The sequence below is a fragment of the Trichomycterus rosablanca genome, chromosome 1 (genome assembly GCF_030014385.1).
Source record: "Trichomycterus rosablanca isolate fTriRos1 chromosome 1, fTriRos1.hap1, whole genome shotgun sequence".
NCBI lineage: Eukaryota > Metazoa > Chordata > Actinopteri > Siluriformes > Trichomycteridae > Trichomycterus > Trichomycterus rosablanca.
The window spans coordinates 44,670,807-44,697,767 of record NC_085988.1 but is presented as its reverse complement, the minus strand read 5'-3'; the positions used below and the strand labels follow the sequence as shown (position 1 = coordinate 44,697,767).

At 38.3% G+C, this 26,961-nt stretch overlaps 1 protein-coding gene across 1 annotated transcript; it reads right to left on the bottom strand.

The window, feature by feature from the left end:
* Positions 1 to 1,624: 1,624 nt before the first annotated feature.
* Positions 1,625 to 26,054, bottom strand: myo5c (myosin VC). Its single transcript, XM_062993316.1, has 41 exons — positions 25,928 to 26,054; positions 24,661 to 24,771; positions 23,868 to 24,036; positions 22,873 to 23,017; positions 21,734 to 21,890; positions 21,501 to 21,644; positions 21,313 to 21,394; positions 21,111 to 21,218; positions 20,851 to 20,957; positions 20,258 to 20,523; positions 19,440 to 19,521; positions 19,189 to 19,329; positions 18,700 to 18,822; positions 18,509 to 18,592; positions 17,589 to 17,717; positions 17,274 to 17,371; positions 17,113 to 17,199; positions 16,182 to 16,293; positions 15,771 to 15,982; positions 15,103 to 15,268; positions 13,185 to 13,331; positions 12,936 to 13,100; positions 12,726 to 12,819; positions 12,207 to 12,270; positions 11,922 to 12,102; positions 10,904 to 10,997; positions 10,199 to 10,262; positions 9,633 to 9,713; positions 9,360 to 9,540; positions 7,634 to 7,727; positions 7,475 to 7,538; positions 6,501 to 6,669; positions 6,347 to 6,431; positions 6,158 to 6,256; positions 4,968 to 5,122; positions 4,744 to 4,833; positions 4,499 to 4,649; positions 3,070 to 3,373; positions 2,410 to 2,584; positions 2,235 to 2,315; positions 1,625 to 2,144 (listed from the first exon to the last, which is right to left on the bottom strand). The coding sequence occupies exons 1-41, from the start codon at positions 25,952 to 25,954 to the stop codon at positions 1,992 to 1,994; spliced, it is 5,241 nt and encodes a 1,746-aa protein (XP_062849386.1). The 5' UTR covers positions 25,955 to 26,054; the 3' UTR covers positions 1,625 to 1,991.
* Between the last annotated feature and the right edge of the window lie 907 nt (positions 26,055 to 26,961).

The following is a 26,961-nucleotide window of genomic DNA, read 5'->3' as shown; positions in this document are numbered from 1 at the left end:
ATGGTGGCACCATGGGTAGTGTAAGGACATTGACTCAAACATTGCTTCAGATCATTGTATGAGAAGTGTGGCGCGTACACGCTGGTTCCTTTGAGTACACCATACTATCTCTATGTATTCTCAAACGTTGGACTGGCTACCTTAAACTCATTGTACCTCATTCATTGTTCCTCTTACTGCATTCAGTCATTCATCTTGTTGCTGACCATCCTCTTACCACGCACTACATATTATGCAAGTCTGACTATGAGCAAACAAGTTTCTTAGTTAAACTAATCAATTTACAATGGTGGCACGGTGGGTAGTGTGCCACCATACTACCTCTAGGTATTCTTAAAACCTTAAACTGGCAACCCCAAACTACACCCAGCATAGTGAGTGAGTGAATGGGTAGGTGTGTGATGTCCTATAATGGCAGATGTTTTTGAAATCTATGAATACTGAATACAGAAAAAGTTACATTTATAACATGTTTACAATGAAATAAGAAAGTGCATGTAAAACCAGTCGTCAAAATATTTTTCAGTGTTACTGGCAGAGGCAGTCCTGAAAAAAGGGGGCCCTGTAAATTAAGATAAAAAAAAAGTATATGGCACTTTTAGATATCCTCAGAACAGGACAGAAGTTCAATGATTGATCAATAGGCCATTGAGTTATTCATGGAGGTTGCAGTGAGTCCAGCACCACCACTAGGTACAAAGCTGGAATACATTTTGGACACCACACACTCACCAATTTATCCACACAAACAGGATCAATTAAGAGTAGAGTAGCCTATTCACCTTCTGCATGTATTTGGTAGGTAAGAAGAACCCGGAATACCTGGAGATACTGGAATACCAACTAACAGACGCAGGAAGAACTCCTTTTATACCTATTGACTTGACCTACTGATGTTGTTGGTGTTTGGAAAACTGAGTTTTCTGTTGACTTTGGATTCACCTTTTATATGCTTATTAGATTCACTATTGTTTGTAGAGCTTAGTGGAAAATAACTTAGTGGAAAATAAATAATAAGTGAAACTATCCTGGTATGACCTTGAGTGTTGAACACAGATGTCTTGTGAAAAACTGCTGAGAGTAGGTGTTTCCTCTTCTTACACGTGCACTGATAGTAGAAGTGTAATGGCCTAAGTTGTTGTAGTGGACCTAACCCAATTTATACTTCTAGAACATTCTGTAACAGGCAGTGGGAGTATAAAAGAGGAGATGCTTAGCTCAGCATTCTTTGCAGTCTTATGAATTGTGATGGAACCCAAATGCATTTAAATAAACTTTAGACTCTTCTGACCATATTGATATTGCTATTGGAATGTGGAATAAAAATAAAGAACCTGAAGGAATTCCATGTTGACGAAGTGGGAACATGCCCAACTCCACGAGACAGTAACCAGACATAGGAATTGAACTGGGGTCTATGAAGCAGCAGAGCACCAACACTACCTTGTGTTTCACTGTACCTCCTACCAGCCTAACCAATATGATAGTTGCTTTATGAATTTTAAAAGTGCTGTTAGCCTTGTCACTTTAAACACAATTGTCTCCTTTATGATACAATACCCTGCTCACATAAAACCGAAACAAAATAAATGAAGTCATTCAAAATATCAAATCACACAAACTATTTAATGATATTGTTTTTTAAAAATAGTATTGTTTTTATTTTAATCAATAATAATCAAATGTTAAAGAAAATGGATAGAATAATACTGTATAAGTAATGTCTTGCTTATATAAATTTAAATTATTGGAAAGTGGCCAGAAAAAATACAATTACATTTTGTTCATGGCTTTGTATATTAATATGTTAACACTTCATACTATAAAAAGGGAGGGAAAAGCCATAGATCATGACTGTCATAGCACTAAATGGTCTAAAATAACTTGATTAATACACAGCATTTCAATCAGTCTATGGAAAACTGAATTTTAACACCCTACTATTCATTATTTTGATGGCTAGAATTCAGTCTGAGATCACAGTTAGATGATTATATGCGGGTGACGAAGCTCAGGTTGAGGCTACCAGGCACCTGCAGCAGCTCCAGAGCTTGCGTGGATGGGCAGAAAGGAAAAGTGACCTGGAAGCGATACTGAGCATCCATCATCAGCTGGCTTGAGCCCTCATGCTCCTGCAACAGCGCCTGTAACAAAATATAAAAGATCCATCTCTAAGAGATCTGAATGTCAAAAGTGAGAAAACAGTGAATCCACAGTAAGAAAAAAGAACATACCTGAACTTTACGCACAAACGATGGTGCAACTCGCTTTTCAAAATCATCAATAGGAGTGTATGAGTTCAGGATCTTCACAATCTGAAAGAGCATACAGGTAAGGTTTAGAGGAGGAGTTTCTGTAAGTACACAGCAGCTACAATAATGCTGGAGTGTGTAGGCATATCTGCAGAACCTGTTCAGATGAGAGTTCATGGCATCTCTGCTGGATCTCAACTGCATCATCATCAGTGGTTTTGTTCACCTGCAGCAGCCAGGCAGTCTGGGACAGCGGCCTCAGAGTTTCCATAACACTGTTTGCCTGGAGGCCCTTTTCCTTCAACCACTCCTCCAAATAACTGATATTACACCTATGGAAAGTGGGGCAGAGAATTAGTTAAGGTTTACAATTTCAATAATTAGGCATTTATATACTATAGTGGCCAATTACATTTACAGCAATTAGCAGATGCTTTCATCCAAAGTGACTTACAATTGCAACAGAATACAATGCAAGCAATTAAGGGTTAAGAATCTTGCTCAGGGACCCAACCGTAACAACCTGGAAGTGGTGGGGTCTGAACTAGCAACCTTCTGATCACTAGTCCAGTATCTTAACCACTGAGCTATCACTGCCCTGACCACTTTTAAAAGGTTCAAAGCATTCATGACCCCACCACACCCACACACTCTACCCCTACTGTCAGATATTGTTGCAGCACAGTAAAATGAGGTTAACTACAGCTCTAACAAAAGGTACAACATTTGAGCTGTGACAAGCATTTGCACTATTAGTTTAGTACTTTTTTTTCCATGAGTGCTTTAAGCCATCGTGTTCTGTCCGAACCCCACTCACCTGATCTGCATTCCTTTCCGGTAGGAGCACAGGTCCTTGCGGAGGAGAATGCTGTTGAGTGATGTGGCTCCTATCAGGTAGAAGAGCTGGCGGAAGGCCTGACCCTGCAGCTGTGGCTCCATGCCTTGCTGTGCCATGCAGCTGTAAAAGGTGCTCAGCAGCTGCAGGATGGAGTTGATGTTGTAGCTTTGGCCCTGACTTTCTTTAGACCCATCCTCCAGCACACTGTTGGTGCGCTTACGAAACCCTGCGGGCTTCATGCTTGAGAGGCCCTGCAGGCTTTCATGCTCCAACATGGCGGGGACTGGAATAAAGAGACCATACAGCATGCACCAGCACAACAAATGCAAATGTAAATGTAACATAGGAATACCAGATAATACACATGATACATGAACTGGGATAGGTTTATTACCAGGGGCCATATGTATAAAAGTAAATCCATACAAATGTGGTATACACAAGGGGATCCAGTATGTTCTGGAGTTCCAGAGCCTTAGCGTTGGCTTTGTAATCGTTTTCTTTTGAGATCTGTATTTAAATCTCTTAAGAATGGGGCATCATGTGCTCCTGTTTGAGAACTTCTAATCTGCTTCACATTGCCAGGCAGGATCTATTTAAGTTGTTTAGATACTTAGATTCAACATGCCTGAACCCCACTGTGAATTTAATTTGGTTAACTGGCTGATTTAGTACCTAAATAGGAAAATACTTTTTTCTTTTTTTTCTTTTTTTACATTGGTCTAGGTAGAGCTGAACAGCATTTTACCTTTAATATCATTCAAAAAACTTCTTATGTTTACCTAGGTTATCATTTTCTAATATTTTAACAAATATTTTATTTACGCATTTTCTCCCCTTTTTCTCCTTTTTAGCGCGTCCAATTGCCTGATTGCGTCATGCTACCTCTTCACCAATGCTGATATTCACTCTGATTGAGGAGAACGAAGGTAACCCACGCCCCGTCCGACCCGTGGGCAGCAGCCGTATGCATTTTGTCGCCTACACTTTGACGAGTGCAGTGCGGATCAGCACTGTGTACGGAGAGACACACACATCTCTGTGCAGGCCATCAATCAGCCAGCAGAGGTCGTAATTGCATTAGTTATGAGAGAGTCCCTATGCGGCTTTAATATCCCACCCCTATCTAAACAACAGGCCAATCGTTGTTCATGTGGCCACTCAGCCCAGACGGCAGGCAGTGCTGTGACTCAATACAATGTATTCGAGATCCCAGCTCTGGTGTCCCAGCGTGTGTTTTTACTGCTGCGTCACCTGTGTGGCCAACTTTTTCTAATATTAAGTTTAATAATCTGAAACAGTGTGATAAATATGCAAAATTAGGAGCCCATACATTTTCTGCTGCCCTGTGGTTAAACTTCACCTAAAACAAAACTAATTCCAGGCTAAAAAAGTTATAGTGACATACCAATCATAGGGAAGAGGCCATCCTCCATGATATTGATGAACTGGTGATAGATGCAGATGGCTAGATCGCTAAAGATCTGCCTGTGCTCGGAGAGGTCGAAGTTTTGCAGGCAGTTCTTATTCTGTCGAGGTGTGTTGTGCTTCATAAATTCCTAATGATGAAGGACAATGATCATTGTCAATGTTTCAGAAAAAAATTAATGATTGATATGACTGTGATTAGGATTTGGGGGCAATTAAACCCACCTCATCTCCACTGTACTGTTTGAGGCAGTTGAGCAGGTGGTAGGTGTTGGACAGCCAAAAAGACAAGATCTCAAAGTTTCCCTGATGGTCCTGGAAACATAAAAGTACACAGTTAACTCTATAATCATCAAGTCCAATGGGACTTCTGCAGTTGTTAAATATTACATAGTATAGGGATACATCTAAGATAAGCCAAAAGATGCTTGGGAGTCAAGATGGCTTACCGCGATGACCTGTTTAATACCACTGATTATGGCATGCATGAGAGACTTCAGTTTGTCTCCATCGTTGAGGTAGTCAGCATGACGAATGCACATAAACAGCAGATGGGCAGCCAATCCAGGTATCATATTCACCACCACTCCCCGTGGCTTCAGCTCTGCAGATCACACATACCTCTGAGTGAATGTCTGACCAGACATATGTTCTTTCAAATAACGTCTTTTCATATTACAGAATTTGGATTTTTTATGTTAGATGAAAATCCTTTATTGATTTACATATGAATACCCTATTAACCTGAAATTGTTTGGGTAATGGACTACTCTTAGCACTGAAATGAAATTAATATGGTAATGACATGGTAATACATGTTTAAATACAGAAGGTGCAGCTGTGCTGTGATATTTAAACACCTTCATATCAATGCTGGGAGATAAATAGTGCTTTAACAAAAACATACAGCCTATACACACATTGTGCATGAAAAAAGCAAATAGCTCTGGTCTCTACAAATTAAAATCACTTTTTTTATTTTCATATTATTACCACCACTTAATCCTGGTCAGGGTCATGGTGGGTCTGTCTTTTCCAGAATAACTGGCCACAATGCAGTAACCCAACCTGGACAAGACATCAATCCCCCAGACATAGCCAGACATGTCTGCACAGTAGGGGATTTGAACCTTGAATCCCAGCGGTAGTGGGTTGGCGTAATTTACCGCCGCACCACCTGAGTGCCATCTTTACATATACAATGACTAATATGTATGTGTTCCTAATGAAAAGGCCAGTAAGTTTGAAAAGTATTCAAATACCAACAACACTGTTGGACCTAATACACTCATATAATCACACTAAAGATATAGTCAGTGGGGTTCCTATAGGGATGCCTTTTTGTTATGAGTGAGTTAGAGAGGATGACCAAGCAACAGATGGGCAATGGTCAGTAATTGTATAGCCACAAGCCTGTATAGCCTTTACATGCTAGGTATAAGACAAAGTGGTTAATGAATGTAAGTACAAGGCAGGTGTACAAGTAAGTATGTATAGCTATAACAAAATAAATAGCCTACTACATACTGTATACAGCATACTAATTTGGGGCCCCATCAGTATGTAGCAGGTATGTATTTCGAACACAGCCATAATATATAGATCAGTTCTAAACAGCAACCAGCAGAAATAGAATTACCCAGTATTAACATCCGCACAAGTTTGTCCTGATTCTCTTTTTTATACGCCAACATGCCAAGGTATTCTTTGGGAACATTTGGAGTAGCTTTCTCACTCGCTGTTGAGATCATACAGAAACGAACATTAAACAGGTTATTCCAAATCTAAACCCAGGTCAGCAGATCACAGAGGCAGCAAAATCGTTTACCTTTTGCAGGTGCATGTAGAGCTTTGATTTGGTCCTGCAGCCTCTTTATTGTGCTGTCTTTCATATCTAATTGCTCCTCAAAGTCCTAAAAACAAGAGAAAACAACTAACCACTGATAGTGTTTCATACATATACAGTGTAAACACAATCTCACCATGTTTTCAGCAGTAAGTCGTGAAATCTCCTTTCTGAGTTTGTTTTTGGCTTCATTATCTGTTTGCTGAGATTTCTTAAGCTGGTCAATTTCTCCTTTTAGTTCCTCCAACCTGCTCTCCATCTCACTCCTTTCTCTCTCACTCTCTCGGTTTGTCTCCTCCAAGAGCCTATGTGTAAAAATCCACACACATATATGAGTTTATTTACCCTATTGTGGTGGTCATGACACAAAAGCAAAAAAGAGGCTCTAGACAAAGACATTGTTGGAGGTACTGCATGTTGGCAGATCTGTTCTTTGTATTTTAAGATTAGAAGACGCAGTGCTAACTAAAAAATGTTTGGGAGTCAGTTTTGTATAACTGGCTGGTTGACTCTCTTGTGTTATTACAGTTTCATTAGTTTGTTTTGTAAAAATTAATATATTATTCCATCTGGAAAAAGGCATCAACTGTCTAACATTCAGCAGCCTTAACCAAGTTGTCTTTTTTTGTATGCTTATGTCAAGGCTTTCTTTTAAATCCATAACAGCAGGTTTGTTTGAACTTCCCAAACCACAGATGAAACGTCTCCGAAGTCATATCTGCTGTTGGAATGTTTAGTTAAAGGTGTGCCAATCAGCATTTTATTTTCCTTATTATTAACCGGACAATGTGATATACAACTGTAAAACAGTTTTACAGTTTCATCTTTCATTCATTCAAATCAAAACACTAGGATATTTATTGTACTAGGACGTGTTCTTACACTTGCTAAAACACACCAAATAAACTTGAGTTGAGGTTCAAATAAACTTGAGTCCAAAGACAAAGAGAAGTCAACAAGAATGGATGGGAACAAGAAAAAAAACAGGAGAAATGCCTTATATTCAACCACATTAGTTACATGCTTGGGTTATTCCACTAAATTGCACTTGTGTCTACATGTGTACAAAAAGTGTCTTTTAGGGAATGGTTCGAGTGACCTGATATTTACCTTCTCTGGGAGATTTCCTCCTTAAGTTTACTCTGAAGATCATTCACTAAACGTGTCATTTTATCTGTTAAATACATTTTAAGGAAACTTTACTTATTTTCATCAGTGGAAAATAAAACCATTAAAACATAATGTGATTATTTCTGTTGCAATGCTCACCAGTCAGCTGGGCGCTTTGCTCAGATAGCTGTGCTTCGAGTTCTTGTTTGTGTCGCTGCAACTCTGCTACCTGTTGCTTCAGTTCTGGGATCACCTACACAGCACAGTTCAAAACACTCACTGATTATACATTATTATACACAAACCACAGTTCCTTTGGAGCAATTTTCCACAGCTTCTATCACTTTTTACAGTTTATGTTAATTTAATACGGATTGTATTTAGTACGTAAGTCAACAACCATCTTTTTGGAACTGGAAGTGGAACTTGGACTTTAGTGATGATTCCCAGAAACACAGAGCATGTCACATTACACCATGGTCATTCATAGCACTTTACAGCAGTTTAGGTTAATTACTAAAATTGCCCTGATTGTGAATGTCTATGTGTGTGTGTGTTTGCCCTGTGATGGCCTGGTAACCTGTCCTAGGTGTTTACCTTTTGCCCAGTGAATTGTACACACTGCAAACCTTTATTAGGCAGTGGTAAAACAGACAAAAAATAAATAGATGATTGGCATTTATTGTTTGTATTTAGTTCTATGGATTTACAAACCAGACAAATTAATTGCTTACAGAAGTAAATGCCACACTATCTTTTTTTTAATATATTTTATTTATGCATTTTCTCGTCCAATTGCCCAATTGCATCATGCTTCCTTTCCACCAATGCCGATTCCTGCTCTGACTGAGGAGAACGAAGCTAACACACCCCCTCCGACACGTGGGCAGCATGTCGTATGCATCTTATCACCTACACTTTGACGAGTGCAGTGCAGCTCAGCACTGTGTACGGAGAGACACACCCTGAGAGCACTGTGCAAGTACCATCAATCAGCCAGCAGAGGTTGTAATTGCATTAGTTATGAGACCCTATCCGGCTTAATCCCACCCATATCTGAACAACAGGCCAATCGTTGTTTATGTGGCCGCTCAGCCTAGCCGTCAGGCAGAGCTGAAATTCGATACGATGTATTCGAGATCTCAGCTCTGTTTTTACCGCTGCGCCACCTGAGCGGCCAACAATGCCACATTATCTTTAACCTGAAGAAATTGTGAATCGGAGCACCTAACAACAAATTTCTGATAACAACAAGTTACAACAAGTAATAAAATAATAATAACAAACATGCAGACTTTGTACATCAGTCAGTAAAAATAATAACATTATAAAATAAAAATGTGCAGATTTTGTCAAGTAGACTTTGGATGGAAACAATGGAAAGAATAATGAGCTTTCAAAACAGTAGAATCTCATAATATCAGTAGTGATTTACCAGTGTTCACCTTATACTTTGTTAGAAATATTTGTAAATAATTTACAAAGCAGAAGAGCAGAGGTGCTGCTGCTGACAAGGGTTCCAAATCTCAACTCCCTATTAAATTATATATTTGTGTATAATTCTTTCATACTGTTGGTATGGCAGGATGTGCTTTTAGACACAGTCAAGTATGTAGTGTTATGTCTTTCTGCCTGCTTTCCTCCCACCCCTAGTCACTAGGGAGGTCATACTACGTGGCTATTGGCAAAACTTGTCCAGTAGCCTTGAGGACAGTCTGAGGACTGAAAACAAAATTACTGAACTGCACACATTATATGATTAATGATAATATGTACTATAGTGTAAGTAAAAAGGAAGTGTTGTGTTCCTCAGGGTTGAAAATGCAGAGCACTGATGTTCAGTTAGAGATACCATGACAGTAACAATCATGATAACATGAGATACCATATTTTCAGATGTTAGGCGGGCCACTTCCTGTCCAATGCTGAGATTGACGTCAGTCTTCTCCTGAAAGAGAGTTTGCAGCTGCTGGTTTTCTCGGGTAAGGTGATCATTTTTAAAAACCATTGCCTGCAGCTTACTCTCGTAGCCTTCCTTTTGCTCCCGGATCTGAGTCTCCACCAGCCTGTAAAACAGAGACAGAAAAAGTAAAGCAGGAGCAATAAAAAGAAATGAAAACAAACTACGTTTAAAGAAACCGAAACAGACATCACAGACCTGGTGGCGTTGTGCAGTCCATCAAAGACATACAGAAGATCTTCCTCATCAGCAGAATTTTCTGTGGCCTTATTTTCTAGCCTGTAATATGGCCAAGCATCACAGTCACTGCCTGCATTAGAGCTTATATTTATAAAGCTTTAACAAGTAAAAGAACAGTTTTCAAATGGACTTGTATCATACAATAACTTTTGTTTTTAAAACTCTGTCCAAAATGACACATTTGTAATTCTCATGTGCATGAGGAAGCCACATCTGCCAAATCTACCAAATCTTATTTTATGATGCTACAGAGTGACCTATATGTGTCCTTTATGCAGCTTATTAAAAAGATTAACAAATCACAAGTTATTGTTTTATTGCTTTTGTTGTCCCAACTGTTTTTGGAAATGAGGTTTGTTAATGTCACAAAGCCTTTAGAACCTTCCCAAAACACACCTTGCACCCTTAATGAAAACATCAAATGTGGACTGGAAAAAAACCCAAACAGATTCGGGAGCTATATGGGAGTTGTGTCCATTCTAACCAAGAAAAAGAATAAAGCAGGCAGTAGGGTAAATAAGAACCTGTGAATGAAGTCCTCCTCTTTCGCCTTCCCGAGAAGCTGTCTCATTACCATACTTAGATTTTCTGAATAAAAACATGTCTTACAGTTAATGATGTAGTAACTAGACAGTAACACATTATTTGATATGGCTTAACACTTACAGATTTCATATTGATTTGATATTAAACAATGTCTATGCATTTAAATTCCAGGTTTAAATGCCTTTAGGAGTGGGTTCATTTATAGACTGTATGGACCAAACTGTGTGGACATCTGACCATGAACATATCAGACATTCCACTTCAAAACTTCCCACCACCTCACTTTACACCTATAACAGCATTTTCTGGACAGGCTTTGAAGTGTGTCTTTAAAACTGTGTGCCCATTTCGTCAAAAGAGCATTTTTTAGGGTCAGGCACTGATACTGGATGAGAATTAACAACTAACGTTCCAATTACTGTTGGCACAAAGTTGAAAGCATATAATTTAGTTAAAAATAATGGATTTGCACCTGTTAGTGGTGAACACCTAAATTCAATAATTAAGAGATATGTCCTATACATTTTTCATGTAGTATATTTCATTACATACAGAAAATGTTTTTACATAGAGCACACCATAAAGGATTTACAGTTCATCAAAACCTATATCTAAAACATGTGCATTTTTGTTATATTTTTATCTACCAGTCAGACTGTTCACACATTTCTATAAAACAGTACCTCTGGTTTGCTGGGTTTGCTCCTTCATCTTTTTATCTGCTTCATCTCTCTCAGTTTGGAGATTGAAAATCTCCTTACGTAACTCTGGTATCACCTGCACAAACATGAACAACTGGTCAAACCTAAACAATACCATTATACACCGATTAGGCATAACATTATGACCACCTTCCTAATATTATGTTGTTCCCCTTTTGCTGCCAAAACAGCCCTGCGATTGTGATGCACTGTGTATTCTGACACCTTTCTATCAGAACCAGCATTAACTTCTACAGCAATTTGAGCTACAGTAGCTTGTCTGTTGGATCCGACGACACGGGCCAGATTTCGCTCCCCACGTCCATCAGTGAGCCTTAGCCGCCCATGACCCTGTTACCGGTTTACCACTGTTCCCTTCTTGGACCACTTTTGATTTGGAGATACTCTGACTACTAGTCGTCTAGTAATTTGGCCCTTGTCAAACTCGCTCAAATCCTTACACTTGTCCATTTTTCCTGCTTTTAACACATCAACTTTGAGGATAAAATGTTCTTGCTGCCTAATATATCTCACCTACTAACAGGTGCCGTAATGAAGACATAATCAGTGTTATTCACTTCACCTGTCAGTGGTCATAATGTTATGCCTAGTCGGTTTATTTTTTCCTTGTAACCTCTTGACACCACTATAACAAATTGAGTATTTAACAGTGATTTATGGGTAGGAGATAAGTGTGAAGAGTCCAACTGCTGATCGAACAATAATTTCAAGATGTCAATGCATAGTTCCAGGTAATTACATGAAGTTTTTTTTGTTTAAAATGTGAAATTCAGTAGACATACACCAGTGAGCCAAAACATTATGACACCCCCAAAATGTGCATGGCAAAGTCTATTTCGTAACAATTGTGCCTGGTAAATAACCATGTGTACTCCTGCATGCATGTATGACACAATTCTGAAAACTACCAGTAAACATAGGTCAGTTTTAACATACAGTAGGTTTGTGTGTGTGAAAGGGACTTATGTTAACAGTTTACCTTGACATGCTTGGTTAGTTGAACAAGCTGTTCTTGGAGATCATTGTTAATCTTCATGTCCTCCTCAGCCTGTGTTTGCATCTGGAACTTTTGTTCCATGGCCCTGCGACTCTCCTCCTTCAGTGCAGCAATCTCTTTATCAAAGTCCTCCTTCTGCAGCTCATTGATATTCTCTGCCACCCTGCCAACCCAGAGCAAAACGTACCAACAAATGCTAGTAAACAAAAGTCAAAAAGTTGGTGTTTATGTGCTTAAAAATGTGTTTTAGTAAATGTGCTTGTTTACTTTCGCAGCCTCTCTTCTTTCTGTAGCTCCTCTATAAGCTTTTTCCTCAATTCTTCAAAATTGTCTAAAGAAACAAACAAAAACATTTTGGAAATTAAATAATGTAGTTTTATTTAATTTTTCTGTTATACTGTAGAATGACAGGCAATGTTCTCTAATCATTGTCATTTGCAAGCATACTACATTCACTGAGCACTTAATTAGGAACATCTATCTGCCACAAACATTTATTCAATATTTCATAAGCTACACCAACTGTACAGATACACTGTGGGTATACAATTACTGACTGTAGCCCATCTGTTTCTTTGTACATTTTGTTAAATGTACCCCGCCCGCATATGTAAACTGTGGGTCAAAAACTGACAAGCCACCAAACAATTGTTGGCCAGCCAAGATGGCTATGGCGTTACTGGACCACTGTGGCTCAAACTGCTCAAAAAATTATGTATTTCTATAAATCATTTGACATTCATGGTACATACATTGCTTATTGTTTATGAACCTATGTAAAATTACCTGTCATTTTCTGTATGGAGTCTTTAAGTTTCTGCTGAAGAGCTTGATTCTCTAGACTGACTTTATTCCTCTGTTCCTGAAGCTGAGTAATCACCTTTGGAGCAAAATATACCATTATGTGAATTATGTATCACTTTAACAATTACCCTGACAATAATGTGTGACTCACAGTCTGCAGATTTAGATAATAAGGTCTTAATCAGGTCTTACTTGATTAGCCTTCTTTGTACTCTTTTTCTCCCTTTCCTCTATAAATGCCCTCTCATTAACTGCTTTGCTGAGCTCCGCCTCCAGGGCCTGCACCTTTTCCAATCCCTGAGCATGAGTGTTGGCCAGACTAGTGAGTCTCTCCATCAGACCACGGCTCTCTTTACTCTAAATGTAAAAGTTGAGTGATTAATAAGCATTTGATTTACATAACAACTACTTGAATCAAACAACAAGGGTTTATAATCTCACCTGTTCTTCTAATTTCTTACGGAGCTGCTGAACTCTGTAGGAAAGCTGCACGTTTAAGACAAGCCTACGCATGGTCTGGAATCGTCGGCGTACCAGCCAGGCCCGAGCATACTTTTGTAGAACCAGAGCTTTATTCTCTGCCACCATCTAAGCAGAAAAGCAGACACACATATTCAAAAGTAGGTATTGTTTGTGTATATACAGTGTATCACAAAAGTGAGTACACCCCTCACATTTCTGCAGATATTTAAGTATATCTTTTCATGGGACAACACTGACAAAATGACACTTTGACACAATGAAAAGTAGTCTGTGTGCAGCTTATATAACAGTGTAAATTTATTCTTCCCTCAAAATAACTCAATATACAGCCATTAATGTCTAAACCACCGGCACCAAAAGTGAGTACACCCCTTAGTGAAAGTTCCTGAAGTGTCAATATTTTGTGTGGCCACCATTATTTCCCAGAACTGCCTTAACTCTCCTGGGCATGGAGTTTACCAGAGCTTCACAGGTTGCCACTGGAATGCTTTTCCACTCCTCCATGACGACATCACGGAGCTGGCGGATATTCGAGACTTTGCGCTCCTCCACCTTCCGCTTGAGGATGCCCCAAAGATGTTCTATTAGGTTTAGGTCTGGAGACATGCTTGGCCAGTCCATCACCTTTACCCTCAGCCTCTTCAATAAAGCAGTGGTCGTCTTAGAGGTGTGTTTGGGGTCATTATCATGCTGGAACACTGCCCTGCGACCCAGTTTCCGGAGGGAGAGGATCATGCTCTGCTTCAGTATTTCACAGTACATATTGGAGTTCATGTGTCCCTCAATGAAATGTAACTCCCCAACACCTGCTGCACTCATGCAGCCCCAGACCATGGCATTCCCACCACCATGCTTGACTGTAGGCATGACACACTTATCTTTGTACTCCTCACCTGATTGCCGCCACACATGCTTGAGACCATCTGAACCAAACAAATTAATCTTGGTCTCATCAGACCATAGGACATGGTTCCAGTAATCCATGTCCTTTGTTGACATGTCTTCAGCAAACTGTTTGCGGGCTTTCTTGTGTAGAGACTTCAGAAGAGGCTTCCTTCTGGGGTGACAGCCATGCAGACCAATTTGATGTAGCGTGCGGCGTATGGTCTGAGCACTGACAGGCTGACCCCCCACCTTTTCAATCTCTGCAGCAATGCTGACAGCACTCCTGCGCCTATCTTTCAAAGACAGCAGTTGGATGTGACGCTGAGCACGTGCACTCAGCTTCTTTGGACGACCAACGCGAGGTCTGTTCTGAGTGGACCCTGCTCTTTTAAAACGCTGGATGATCTTGGCCACTGTGCTGCAGCTCAGTTTCAGGGTGTTGGCAATCTTCTTGTAGCCTTGGCCATCTTCATGTAGCGCAACAATTCGTCTTTTAAGATCCTCAGAGAGTTCTTTGCCATGAGGTGCCATGTTGGAACTTTCAGTGACCAGTATGAGAGAGTGTGAGAGCTGTACTACTAAATTGAACACACCTGCTCCCTATGCACACCTGAGACCTAGTAACACTAATGAGTCACATGACATTTTGGAGGGAAAATGACAAGCAGTGCTCAATTTGGACATTTAGGGGTGTAGTCTCTTAGGGGTGTACTCACTTTTGTTGCCGGTGGTTTAGACATTAATGGTTGTATATTGAGTTATTTTGAGGGAAGAATAAATTTACACTGTTATATAAGCTGCACACAGACTACTTTTCATTGTGTCAAAGTGTCATTTTGTCAGTGTTGTCCCATGAAAAGATATACTTAAATATCTGCAGAAATGTGAGGGGTGTACTCACTTTTGTGATACACTGTAAGTAGGTAGGTAAGGTGTTACAATCCCCGAAGCAGTTTTATCAGAATTAGGTTTGGAAGAGTATTTAATTAACCTTTTTGTAGCGTTTGCGGGCCATCCATCCCCTGGTATATGCCTGAATAGTGATTGTAGCAACCTGGATAAGTTGATAAAGCCGGCGTACAAGATAGCCACGAAAGTATCTCTGGATGACCACTGCTGCCCAGGCCTGCTTTAACGCTGCAGCTGTTATTGTATGTCTAAATAAATAAAAAATAATAATATATAGTTAGTTGGTTAGATTCTGAGTAGAAATATTACATTTATATATTTTAAAATTACTGATGATTGAATTGGACATTAGGACATTGGAAGAAGGGCTGGCTTCAGAAAGTACTGTAGACTGATCCACCACACAAAATGCAGCCCTTGAATAACTGCTGGTCATGTCCTGGTACCAGACATTATATTAACTTTAGATGTAATCAGCTGTTTTGACAGTATATTAGGTGGATAGTCCTACAGCCAAATGCTTTTTAAAGCCCAATGTTCATATAACAGGTATATAATAATAGGTCTAATATATAATTATTATGTCATCTAATATATAAAAATATATAATAGATATAACATGGCAAATGCCTACACGAACTGCCAGAATTTGATGATGATATAATTGCTGAAAAAACATAATCCATTGCTGTAGTTTACCTTGTAAGCACTAGAGTCAAAGTTTTACCCCATGCACCTTTCAACACTCACCTGATTTTTCTTTTGCCACGAATGTATTGCTGGATGGTGATGGCAGCTTGTCTAATGAGCAGGTATCTGCGTCTTTGGATCCAGCCTCTTAAGTGCTTCTGGATGGTCACACATGCAGTACGTAAATAATCCAAACGCAGCTTCTCTAGATACGCCACCTGCCCTGCCCGGAAGAAGATTTTGGTCCGTCCAAACTGATACTGGTTAGCGTCCTGTTGGAATTTTAAACCACTTCATCAGACATGTTCAGACTTGACAGGGAATATATATATTTTACAGCAGCAAAAAAGCAGACATATATACATAATATAACTAAAACAAGTGTAATGCTGATAGCTTAGGTGTGCATGTAATAGCAATATGCTGACTTTGGATAATAAGTTATGTGATGCAAAGAATGGGACTCTTTACTGGGATGAGTCTCTGCAACACTGTTCTACATGTTTGCTTCTTGTCTTCCAGCTTAAGCTCTGCCCGGCTCATCAGAATACTGTAGCGGCTGTAGAACTCAATATACGTCCACCTGTAAAACAGCAGTCCAGAATTCAAAGGCAAACACATTACTTATTATGAATTATTCTGCTGTATTATTAAACTGCAACATTGTCAACATATACATTTAAAATGAGGAATGAGCTGGTGTGGCATTGGCAGTTTTATTGATTTATTAGGCCTATTTTAATATTAAGTAGGAATATGAACATTGCTGCACCTGATACACTTCAACCAGAACACACACTATGTCATTATCATGTTGGTGTCATTGCAGTGCTGAGAAAGGTGCTCTGCCCAAATAACATCTACTCAGTGGGATCCTACAGGGTTCTCAGAGAGCTGTATAAGGTATGGAAAGACACACTGTGCCCTTCTGTGAATTCCCCACCTCTCATGCAGGCACCTTAGCCATGCAGTAGAGATTGCATTTGCAGCAGCAATGAAGAACCCTATCGACATCCCTCCCTGAGGCATAGCCAACTGTGTTTGTTGGATGCCTGGCCAGCTGGCACATCATAAGATTTAGACTTGAGAGTTTAAGATATCAGTGGTGTTGGGATAGTACATGGAACTGCTGTACCATCCAGGCGGCCGACTACTTGTGTCTGAATTCTTTCTCACTCCTTCTGAAGCAGTCATTTGGTGTATGAAAAAATAGTAGAATCTATTTAGATAGTCGTTCATTAAAATAAGTGTGCCTTTCCCATTTTACAATTTGCTTTGAAAATATGACTCCGTTTCCTTTAAAAAAAAAACTTTCTGGTTTTACATAAAAAATGTATATAATCATCCTACTGTACAGTATATCAATGTTAGGAAATTAAAACAGCAACTTGCATGTGCTTACCTTGACGGATAGCTCTGAGAGCTGATGTGAACGGTCTCTAGCACACCACAGGCTCTAAGCTGCTGCACCACACGCTTTGAGTCATATCTAAACACAAACAAATGTCAGAAACATGAACTAAAAATGGCATTATTGTTTATATCTGGGTTAAGATCAATTACTCAAATGGCAGCTTCTCATCGTTAGGCTTAATGCAGCGGACGTAATGAGGCGTAGTAGCATTCAGCGTTTCCATTAACAAATACAGAGAACTCCGAAACTGCAACGACAGAAGAAAGTTTAGTTACAGTAAAAGCTGATCTAAGCTAATTAAAATACACAAAGCTAGATTTGACAACCTAGTTTAATTATCTTACTGATAAGTATGTTTACTTTTAATTTTTTATATTGCTGCAGATAAATATTTGCTTTAACAATACACTGACATAAAAGTCAATCTCATTAGACATAGATGTCAATGTGGTGTGATAATGCACCTTGTCTCCTACGGTGGTTTTAAGCTGCTTGTTGGTTGATTTAACTCCAGGTCGTGCTGCTTTTACTTTGACACCCTTGGTAACATAATTTTGTTTCTCTTCATGAAAGAAATCTGCCAAGAGAGGAAACTAACAAAAAAGGGGTTTCAAACATTTCTAATTACATGCATTTGAGACAATGTATACAAAAACAGATTCTGTCTATTTAAATGTCTATTCGCCCAGTTAAAAATATGTCATAACTTAAAAATAGGGTGGCACAGATTTATTTTTGATTATACTGATTTGAATTTAAATCCAAAAAATTCCAATCTGATTCACTGACAAATGTCAGGCAGTAAATGTATGTCATACTGACTGTCATAACACAGAGCACCCATGTAAACATGGGACAAAGCAATTTTGGAACTTGCCATTATGATGTTTTTTTGATTTTTCAGGTAAAACTGAATTGGCACAGCACTCAGGGCAAATCATTGTCAGATCAGATGTTTGATGATACTCAAAGCTTTGATATTGTTACCATACTACATCCTCCTCAATGCAAAAGAAAAGGAACAACGTCAAGATATGGTAAGAGCTGACTGGAAAAATATAATAAACCATGTATATTCTATAATTAATTGCATCATTTTGGTCAGTAAAGGGGTGGGTACAGTGCAACTTAAAAAAAACACTTGGTGCAGGGCAAGAATAGATCCTGGACAGGGTAGCAATCCTTGCAGCAGGGCACCACACACTTACCAGTTTACACCATTTGCTCATTTATACCTAGAGGCCTTTAAGGTAGCCAATTTACCCCTAGTATTTATTGTCTATATCAAGCTGATTGTATATATACTTTTGGGGGTTCAACACTTCTTGCTTGATGTCATTTTGCTTCTATTTTTAACATAGTTTAGCTCACTAGAGGTTTTTACCTTGCTAACTCGCATTATGTCCACCAGCTCTTCATAAAGTGTGTCTCTGTTCTTCTCTAAGAAACCTTTACACTGATATTCCACCTGCACAAAAAATAAAAGGCTTGAATAATATCATCAGGTCATTTATCTTGGTGAATATTGTCTTTGTGATTCTACAGTTTTAGAAAATGCAGAGTATGGTTGCTCACTTTGTCTGCAAAGTGCTGGATCACGAAAGCTTCATTAGAAAGGCGAGGTTTCTCAAACATAGGATTTGAGCTCAGATAGTTATAGAGCTTTTGCAGCCAGTTCTTATCAGTGCCTTGTGGAAACTGTGGAGAAAACAGAACACTGAAGCTAATATAAAAACTCTTTATACTGATATATGTCATAAGGTTTTAGATTAAAGCTAAAACATATTTCGCAACTCCTCCAAAACACAAATACAAACAAACAAACAAACACAAACACACAAATAACCAGTTCACTCATGAAACATACTTCCACTATTAGACATTCTCAGTTGCAGGTTTACACCTGGTGCCTCTGTAACGAGGTGCTCACACTCCATGACACATTTAGTTCATGTTTTGCAGGAGTGTCAATATGTGTGAATTATTGTGTATATTAACTATCTTATATAATAATTATAGTGGAAAATAATGCAAAAAGATAACATTACTATTACAATTCCTCACCAGACACTCCTCATCCAGCAAGTCCAGGATGCCCATCTTGGCCTCAATAAGATCAATGACTGGTTGGTTGTCATAGAAATCAATTAGTGTCCAGGGGATGTCCTCCTTCATGTACTCCTCCTGCTCCAGTTTGAAAACATGCTAGAAGGAAGCAACCATACACAAGGTCGAGGAGGTGTGTTTAAATTATTTACTCAGTGAGCAAACCAGTGAACAATGTAAACAGTTACAGGAAGAGGTGGGTAACATACCAAGTTGAACTGTTGTTGCAGTTTCTCATTGGCATAGTTAATGCAAAACTGTTCAAAACTGTTCACACCAAATGTCTCAAATCTGTAGGAAATACATACATTGGCATATTGTTTCTGAAATAAGCGTATATGCAATTTAGGAAACTATAGAAAGATCTATAATTTTATTCACACGATTCTGTAAAGTAGAAAGCTACTATCAACAATTTAGCTGTTATGTGCATCAAGGCTAGTACACTGGTGTTTTACATCAACAACAATGTGTGTCATTGGGAAAGCTCAAGGCTGTGTTGCAGAATCAAACTTCCATGAAACTTTTGGCTTGCTATAGAATGCTCTGCTTTAATGACAAATGACACTACAAATTTACATGGTACTTGTCTGGTGACAACAGTAATGGTGTGGTGACATTTACAGGTGAAGCACTACAACAGAATGTCCTTTCTCAATCACATCTTCTTATTTGGCTTGTATGCATGAAGCAGTTCGCAGGACTAACCAGAAACTATGGCAAGTTATGAAATATTTTAGCCCATAACTTGCCAATTGACATTTTATAGTCAATTATTTTATATAATTTTATATAGATTTATTTTCCAAATGCAGAATCAGGATTGCTTTGTGCTTCTAAATAGGTCTGTTATTATAACAAGTGTATGGCACACTTTTTGACTTTTGGCCACTGTTGCCCTCTGTTGTGGCACAGCTTACGCCAAGATAAAACTACTGCTTTATACAATGATTACTTTATCAGCAACCAATTCAGAATGAAAAACAACACAGGATTCTAGTGTAAGTAATTATATTGCTTCATTTACCCATAGATATCCAGTACTCCAATGAAAGAGTGTTGTTTACCAGGCACACGCAGGGCCTGATTAATCCTTTGGATGATACAGTCGAACAGGTAGGCATAAAGGTGCTTGGCCAATGCATCACGGGCATTGATTGCACGCTCCTTGGGCTGTGGTTTGACCACAGTCTCAGAGGCCAGGACAATACGCCGATTACACAGCCAACGACACATATGTTCGGGTCTGACTTCTAGCAGATCACAGAACACACCCAGGTGATAGTCCTTAGACTAGAAAGAAAAAGAACAATATTATTAAACTTTAAATAATGTTTCAAATAGAAGAATTAGGAAATGTAGAAATGAATATGATGTTGATTTATTCTGTATTTTAAATTGTCACTGTTTCTAATGGAGTGCAACAGACTGCAACAGCAGACAAAATACTTTATGGGCACAAATAATCTTATCAGCTTTTTGATGTTTAAAAATATATGCTATTTCTGTATTTAATGCCTATAACATATCTCAAATTACCCAATTACTCTTTAGAGCTTATCAACCATGTCCTAAAGCTTTTTACAGTGCCTAAAATAACACAGCTAAAATATTGCTTACACTGACTGATGACTGGTCCGAGCCAACTGCTTTGATCACCACATTGCCCAAGTGCAAAATTCCTGACAACATCTTGAAAACGTCCCTTTGAAAGTCATCCTTCAGTCCTACAGAGGGAAAAAAAACAGTGCAAAACCATAAAACCTAAAACCTGAACATATGATCATTACATGACAGGGTCTAGGATGAGTCTGTTTATGGTTGACGTGTTCATGAGTATGTTACTAAGGGAGAAATGGACAAAAATCTTTGAGTCCTACCCAGTAGAGTGAAAGTTCTGCAGGTTTCAGTCATGTCGGCAGAGTCATTCACTCCCTGGATCTCTGTCTCCCCTCCCATGCAGGTGTAATTAAACTGGTCTGCGCTTACTATTGTTAGTGAGGAATAAAAGATAACATTAACACTCTTATGTTCTTTGCAATATTACACTATGTAGGAAAAATGAACTTTAACAAAACTCACACAGTCTTAAGTGCTTGAATTTTGGCTGGTCTGCACAAGCACACATCTGATAGAAGATATGATAGTTCCTTTCATTCTCTGACTGCAGACAGTAAAAAACCCTGCTGATTAGAAACTTGAGTATGACCATTCGTTATAAATCTATATAACATTAAACTTATTCTATATCACAAATGCAAACACTTTACCTGAAACACAACCCTGGACTTTTCTAGCAGGTACGTCCTCATGTTGGCTCCGATGATCTGGTATCGCCTATCAAAGCTGATTTCAGTATACTTTCCAAAACGACTGCTGTTGTCATTCCTAGTGGTCTTTGCATTACCTATTGCCTTTAAATATGCATCTGATTATTGACTCATTATAGAAAGCAAAAGCACTGCCAAGGTTACACTATAATGCACAGCTTAGCACAGAGTACCTCCGTGATAGGGTTCGATGCCAAAACCTTGTCCTCCACTTGTGCATTACTGCTGGATTTGCTGACCATCGCAAAGTATCTCATAGCATAACGAGCTGATACAGTCTTCCCTGCTCCAGACTCCCCGCTGACTATGATGGACTGATTCCTGTTGTTCCTGATTCAACATAATGATTATAAAAACAAGATCTTTTCTGTAGGTATTAATTGCATGAACTGTTATCCATTACAGTAGATACAAGAATCACTTCATTTGACTTGGGCGCTGGGGTGGGGGTGGCCAAAACAGTTTAGTCTGCCACAGGGAGGTGCACTTGTCAGTGCACTCTCAGTACTGGTCCCAAGTCCAAATAAAAATAGGAGAGTTGAGTCAGGAAGACATAAAACAGCGCCAAGTATGCAATGTGGACCAGATCTGCTATGGCAAAACCTAAATACGGAACCAGCCGGGAAAATAAATTACAAGCTTACAATAAGCTTAGCTTTAATACAAAACCAAACAGACAAATTTTCATGATTTTGGCTGCCAATTTCTTTAGCATCTATTCAGTGAGAAGAGCATAAAGTAAACATTATAAACATAGAGAAACACTTACTTTTACTACCAGTGCAAAGATTTCCAATGCTACAGCACAAACTGATTCAACAGAATGGGTAATGCCTTGCGTCCCAAACGGCAACCTCTTTGCCTCACAGTGTTTAATGATAAACAACAGTAGTGAATAATCAGACATATAATTTAGTACAGGAAACATGAATTGGCTTGTCATTTTTAAAACTAAGCCTGGTCCATTCTCACTCGAAATGTCTTGTTACAGATAAATAGGGGAGACAGGAATGTATTTACTTTCACTTTATGGGTCAATTCCACTTCTTCTGGACTCTGGGTGTAAATCTAATTTAATTTTATCCACAACGTGCCAGGGTTTTATTTCAACAAAACATAAGTTTACCTACATTCTCTAGTTCAATCAGTTAGTCGGGGTATTTAAAATGGTAGCTGTATCATGTGTAGCTCCTGCTTAGATGGCAGAAAAACCTGCAGTTATGGTTGCCTTTAAGATTAAACACCTCTGCTTAAGTCTAATCAACCTACGTATGTGGGTCTGACCAGAACGATTTCATCACATCATTTTTACCTTGCCATCTGTTTGTAAGCTTCTTCTGACACAGCAAATATATGAGGGTCCAGCTCTCCCATATTCTGACCCGAATAAGCACGGATGACTGCATCTCCATAAATAGGGAGCTGTTTATATGGGTTAATTGCCACTAGGATAATGCCTGTGGATTACAAAGTAGGAAATGTAATAAGATTTATAGCACAGAAAGAGGAATTACAGAACATTTCCTCAAAGCTCAGGGTGGGAAATATAACATGCTACTATAATAAGAAACAACTACACATTTTTGAGAGTAACAGATCAGTTACACGTTTCATAAAAAAGAGAATTAGATCAGTTATGAAGTGGACTCTTCTTGGAAAATGAAAACAGCGCAGTAAGTGGGCGCCTGCATGAGTGGGGGTGGGAGTAACATGGAGCTTAGCATGGCTCTTCATACAGGATATTGCTCTGTGTGGGAACCCAACACTGCCAAGTGATAATCCAGCTCTCCTTGATCAGATCGAGGGTTGTGCAAGCGGCAGTGGATTCACAAGTGATATATGGAAATGACTAAATTGGGAGATGAATGGGGAAAATCCAAAACGTTTGCATACTGTGTTATACTATTAATAAGGAACATTGGTGCACAGTGTCACTGATGCGAAGCACCAGTGGGACTTATGAGTGAGCTGTAAGGTCAGGCAAGTGATTTACATCTAAAAATCATGATTACAACTATTTAAAGTGTGTTGAATTTGATCTATTCTTAAATAACTTGCCTACTTTTAGACTTTTTATCTAATTTTTATTTTTCCATGTAGCCTCTGAGCATTATTATTCTTCTTTTCATATCATAATAGTGTTTGCTGAATGAAATGAAAAAAATGGTGAATGACATTTTCCCATAGGGAACATTACAGAAATAGGATCATTTGGAAATTGACACTTCCAAGTCTAGTTTTTACATATCTTATTAGTTATATATTGCCTTTTAATTTAACACAAGTTTGAACTATGCTTTTATTTACCACAGTATGTGTAGATGATTTTAGAGTCCACAAATCTGACACACAGGTTGTGTAGCACAGCTGGTTCATGGAGATAGCTTAGCGCAGTCAGGTCGTTTTCCCCCACCAGGATGTCTGGGTTACGGAGTGGAGGTAGTTGGCCATCACTCTCCACCGGGTACTGGACTTCCTGGAACAGAAAATCTTTTAGAAGAAGGCTAAACACATGGTCAAATTTAATAAACCACAGAGTTCATTCATTACATATTAGCCTTAACATGCCTATTATAAATGTTTTTCATGAACCACTTTATCCTCGTCAGGTTTGTGACGGGGAAACACTGGGCACAAAGCAACAATACCCTGAACAAAGTGTCAATCTATTGCAGCACTTCAGCCATGCTCAACCACCTAAATAATACACGCTTAATGGTATTTTTGGTGATCCGATGACAGTACAAAGTTTCACTTTAACTATCCTGATTTTAATCTTAAACTATAAACTTGGTCTGATTTTACAAAGAAATGTACAAACTTTTAATGTTTGACAGGGCAAAATATGAGTAAAAAGTTTCTAAAATACTCAAGTTATATAAGTACTCATTTAATTCTGTAATTATTTTGACCTGTAAACATTTGGGGGTATTTAACAACAACATAAAATGTCAATGAGCTTCGATAACTACAGTCTCTCATTTCTTTGCTTTTTTGTCCACACCCAGTAGTGTTGTATTAGTATGACTAAGTGTAAACCAAACAGACAAAGATGCTTAGAATCTATTATATTATACATTTTAATAATTTGCCTGCTTACAGTTCCATCCTCTAGTTGTAGCAGTAAAACTTGATCTCCTGGTGTGTAGTCCTTTAGGATTTCTGCAGATTTCCACACCTGTTCTGCATCAGGCACCCATACTCTGTTATACTGGAACACACACACAGGCAGTTAATACAGACACAGAGAAAAATACAGTATATACTATCCACCTGTATGTTACTGTCTCTGTTTAAATAATTAAAATATAACATTTTATAAATAAGGGCCAAGGTAAAAAAATACGTTGTAATATTATGTAATATTTCAAAATCCACCATATATTAAGAATAATTTCATAAAGCCTGACATAACAGTAAACTGATAACAGTAAAAAAAGTAATTAAAGAGATTTGATTGATTTATTTAATGGGTGGTTTTATACTTTTATAATATAATTTTAGTTAAACATCATTTGAATGATTATAACCACTTATAACACAAAGTGAATAATAAGATACAAATCTTTTTATCAGGAAAATACTACAATATATAGGCTAATGCTTTACATTAACAAGTGTAGCAGCATTAAAATAATCCCCAATTATACTGGTATCACAGTATATTGTTTTCGAGTGCTAAATTTGAATTCATTGAATGACAGTACGTTTTATTTATTTATTACAAACAAAAAAGCAAATATGTCTGTGGGCAACACTCTCATTTCCTCACAACCAGGGGCAAACTGAAGCAGCCAGGCCACTCATTTAATGGTTTTGGTAGGTGAAAGGCAGTACCCGGGGGCGAGATATGAATGTTCTCAGTGCCCTGGTGCTGCCAACTTTGCTATCATTTCATTTGGTATACTAATTACGATTTACTTCATTATTATTTAAACAGAATAGGAAATGGATTTATTTAGATTGTTACAAACTTATACTCATTATAACAGACTTTACATCTTCTTGATACATGTTTAATTCAGTTATCTACATATTAGGACTTTTTTCTGGTAATATTAAGACTTAGTAGTACAGGTTTATGTTATTAACATTAAAAGTAATGAAAACAACTTTAGTGGGTTTAGTTGATTTTGTACATGTTAATTATCACCACACATTCACTCAGTGTACTAGATTTTCTACCATATGTTAAAGGTTTAGAAGTGTTAAACAATGCTGTAGAAACAGCATTAAAAGTATGTTTAGGAAAACATCAAATTCTAATTCTTAAGAGTACTTTGTTATACCGGTTAATAATTTAAATGAGTTTTTTTTCTGTTTATCAGGTAACTTAAAGTTTGCGGTACTTCCGTTTACAATCCTACCTTAGTGTACAGCTCCGTCAGCGCCATGGAAACTGTGTTCGAGTGTTCAGTCACTCAGTGCTACAGTACTCAGCATGTTAAAGCATTACACTTCACACTACAATAAATAAACAGTACATCAGTAAAGAGTCGGCTCAGAATCGGTTTACTCAATGTGTTATTTCACTTTATTTTAGTTTAGTGCACCTGTTGCGGTTGTGCACTTGCGCTGTGTGAGCGCTCTCAGGTCTTGTGAGTAGTGACGCAGCTTGATCTAGGGGTGTGTTCATTTACACACGGATCTGGAAAACAAAGAAACAGGATCCGGATTCGTGTAGCACAGACGAATCTTACCTCTGGCATCATTCTTTGATTTGGGGTAACAAATTTAATGATGCTTTTTAAAGAAGTAAATGTGAGGCGTGTGTATTTGCTATTTTTGGAAATGTGTCTGCTATGTTACTGACTAGGATGGATAAAAAGAAAACAGGGAAACAGTGACACGGGTCCCTCTCACTCATCCCCTAACCTTATTTTTTCCATTTATATTATACACTTGTGTTAATCAAACGGTTTCTCATAAGTATTTCCACTTTATATAGACAGACAGATATATAGATGTATGGACGGACATACATACAGACAGACAGATGGATAGGTCTGGTACCAATAAACCAGATCTTTACTAGCCACCAGTCAAGTATCAAAAGTTCCAGATTTAGTCCAAAGAAGTTACAGTAAGAAGCAAATTACAGATTTGCTTAATTCCCTCACAGTAATCCAGTGTACAGTACACACACAAAAACACATGCAAAATCTCAAAAGGATTAATAGGTGCTGCATATAAAACATATAACAAGGGTTCAGACTTTAGTGCCTTACAATGACATTTGAGTCATAAAATGTGCCTGGAAGACAAAAATGTCAGTGCACACTAATAAAACTTCTTTCACAAATACAGAGAATAACAAATGAAAGTAAACTACTACTCCTCTCCAATAGGTCTAGGTTCATTTTAAGTATCACCTCACACAAAGTTCACGGTCATACACGGA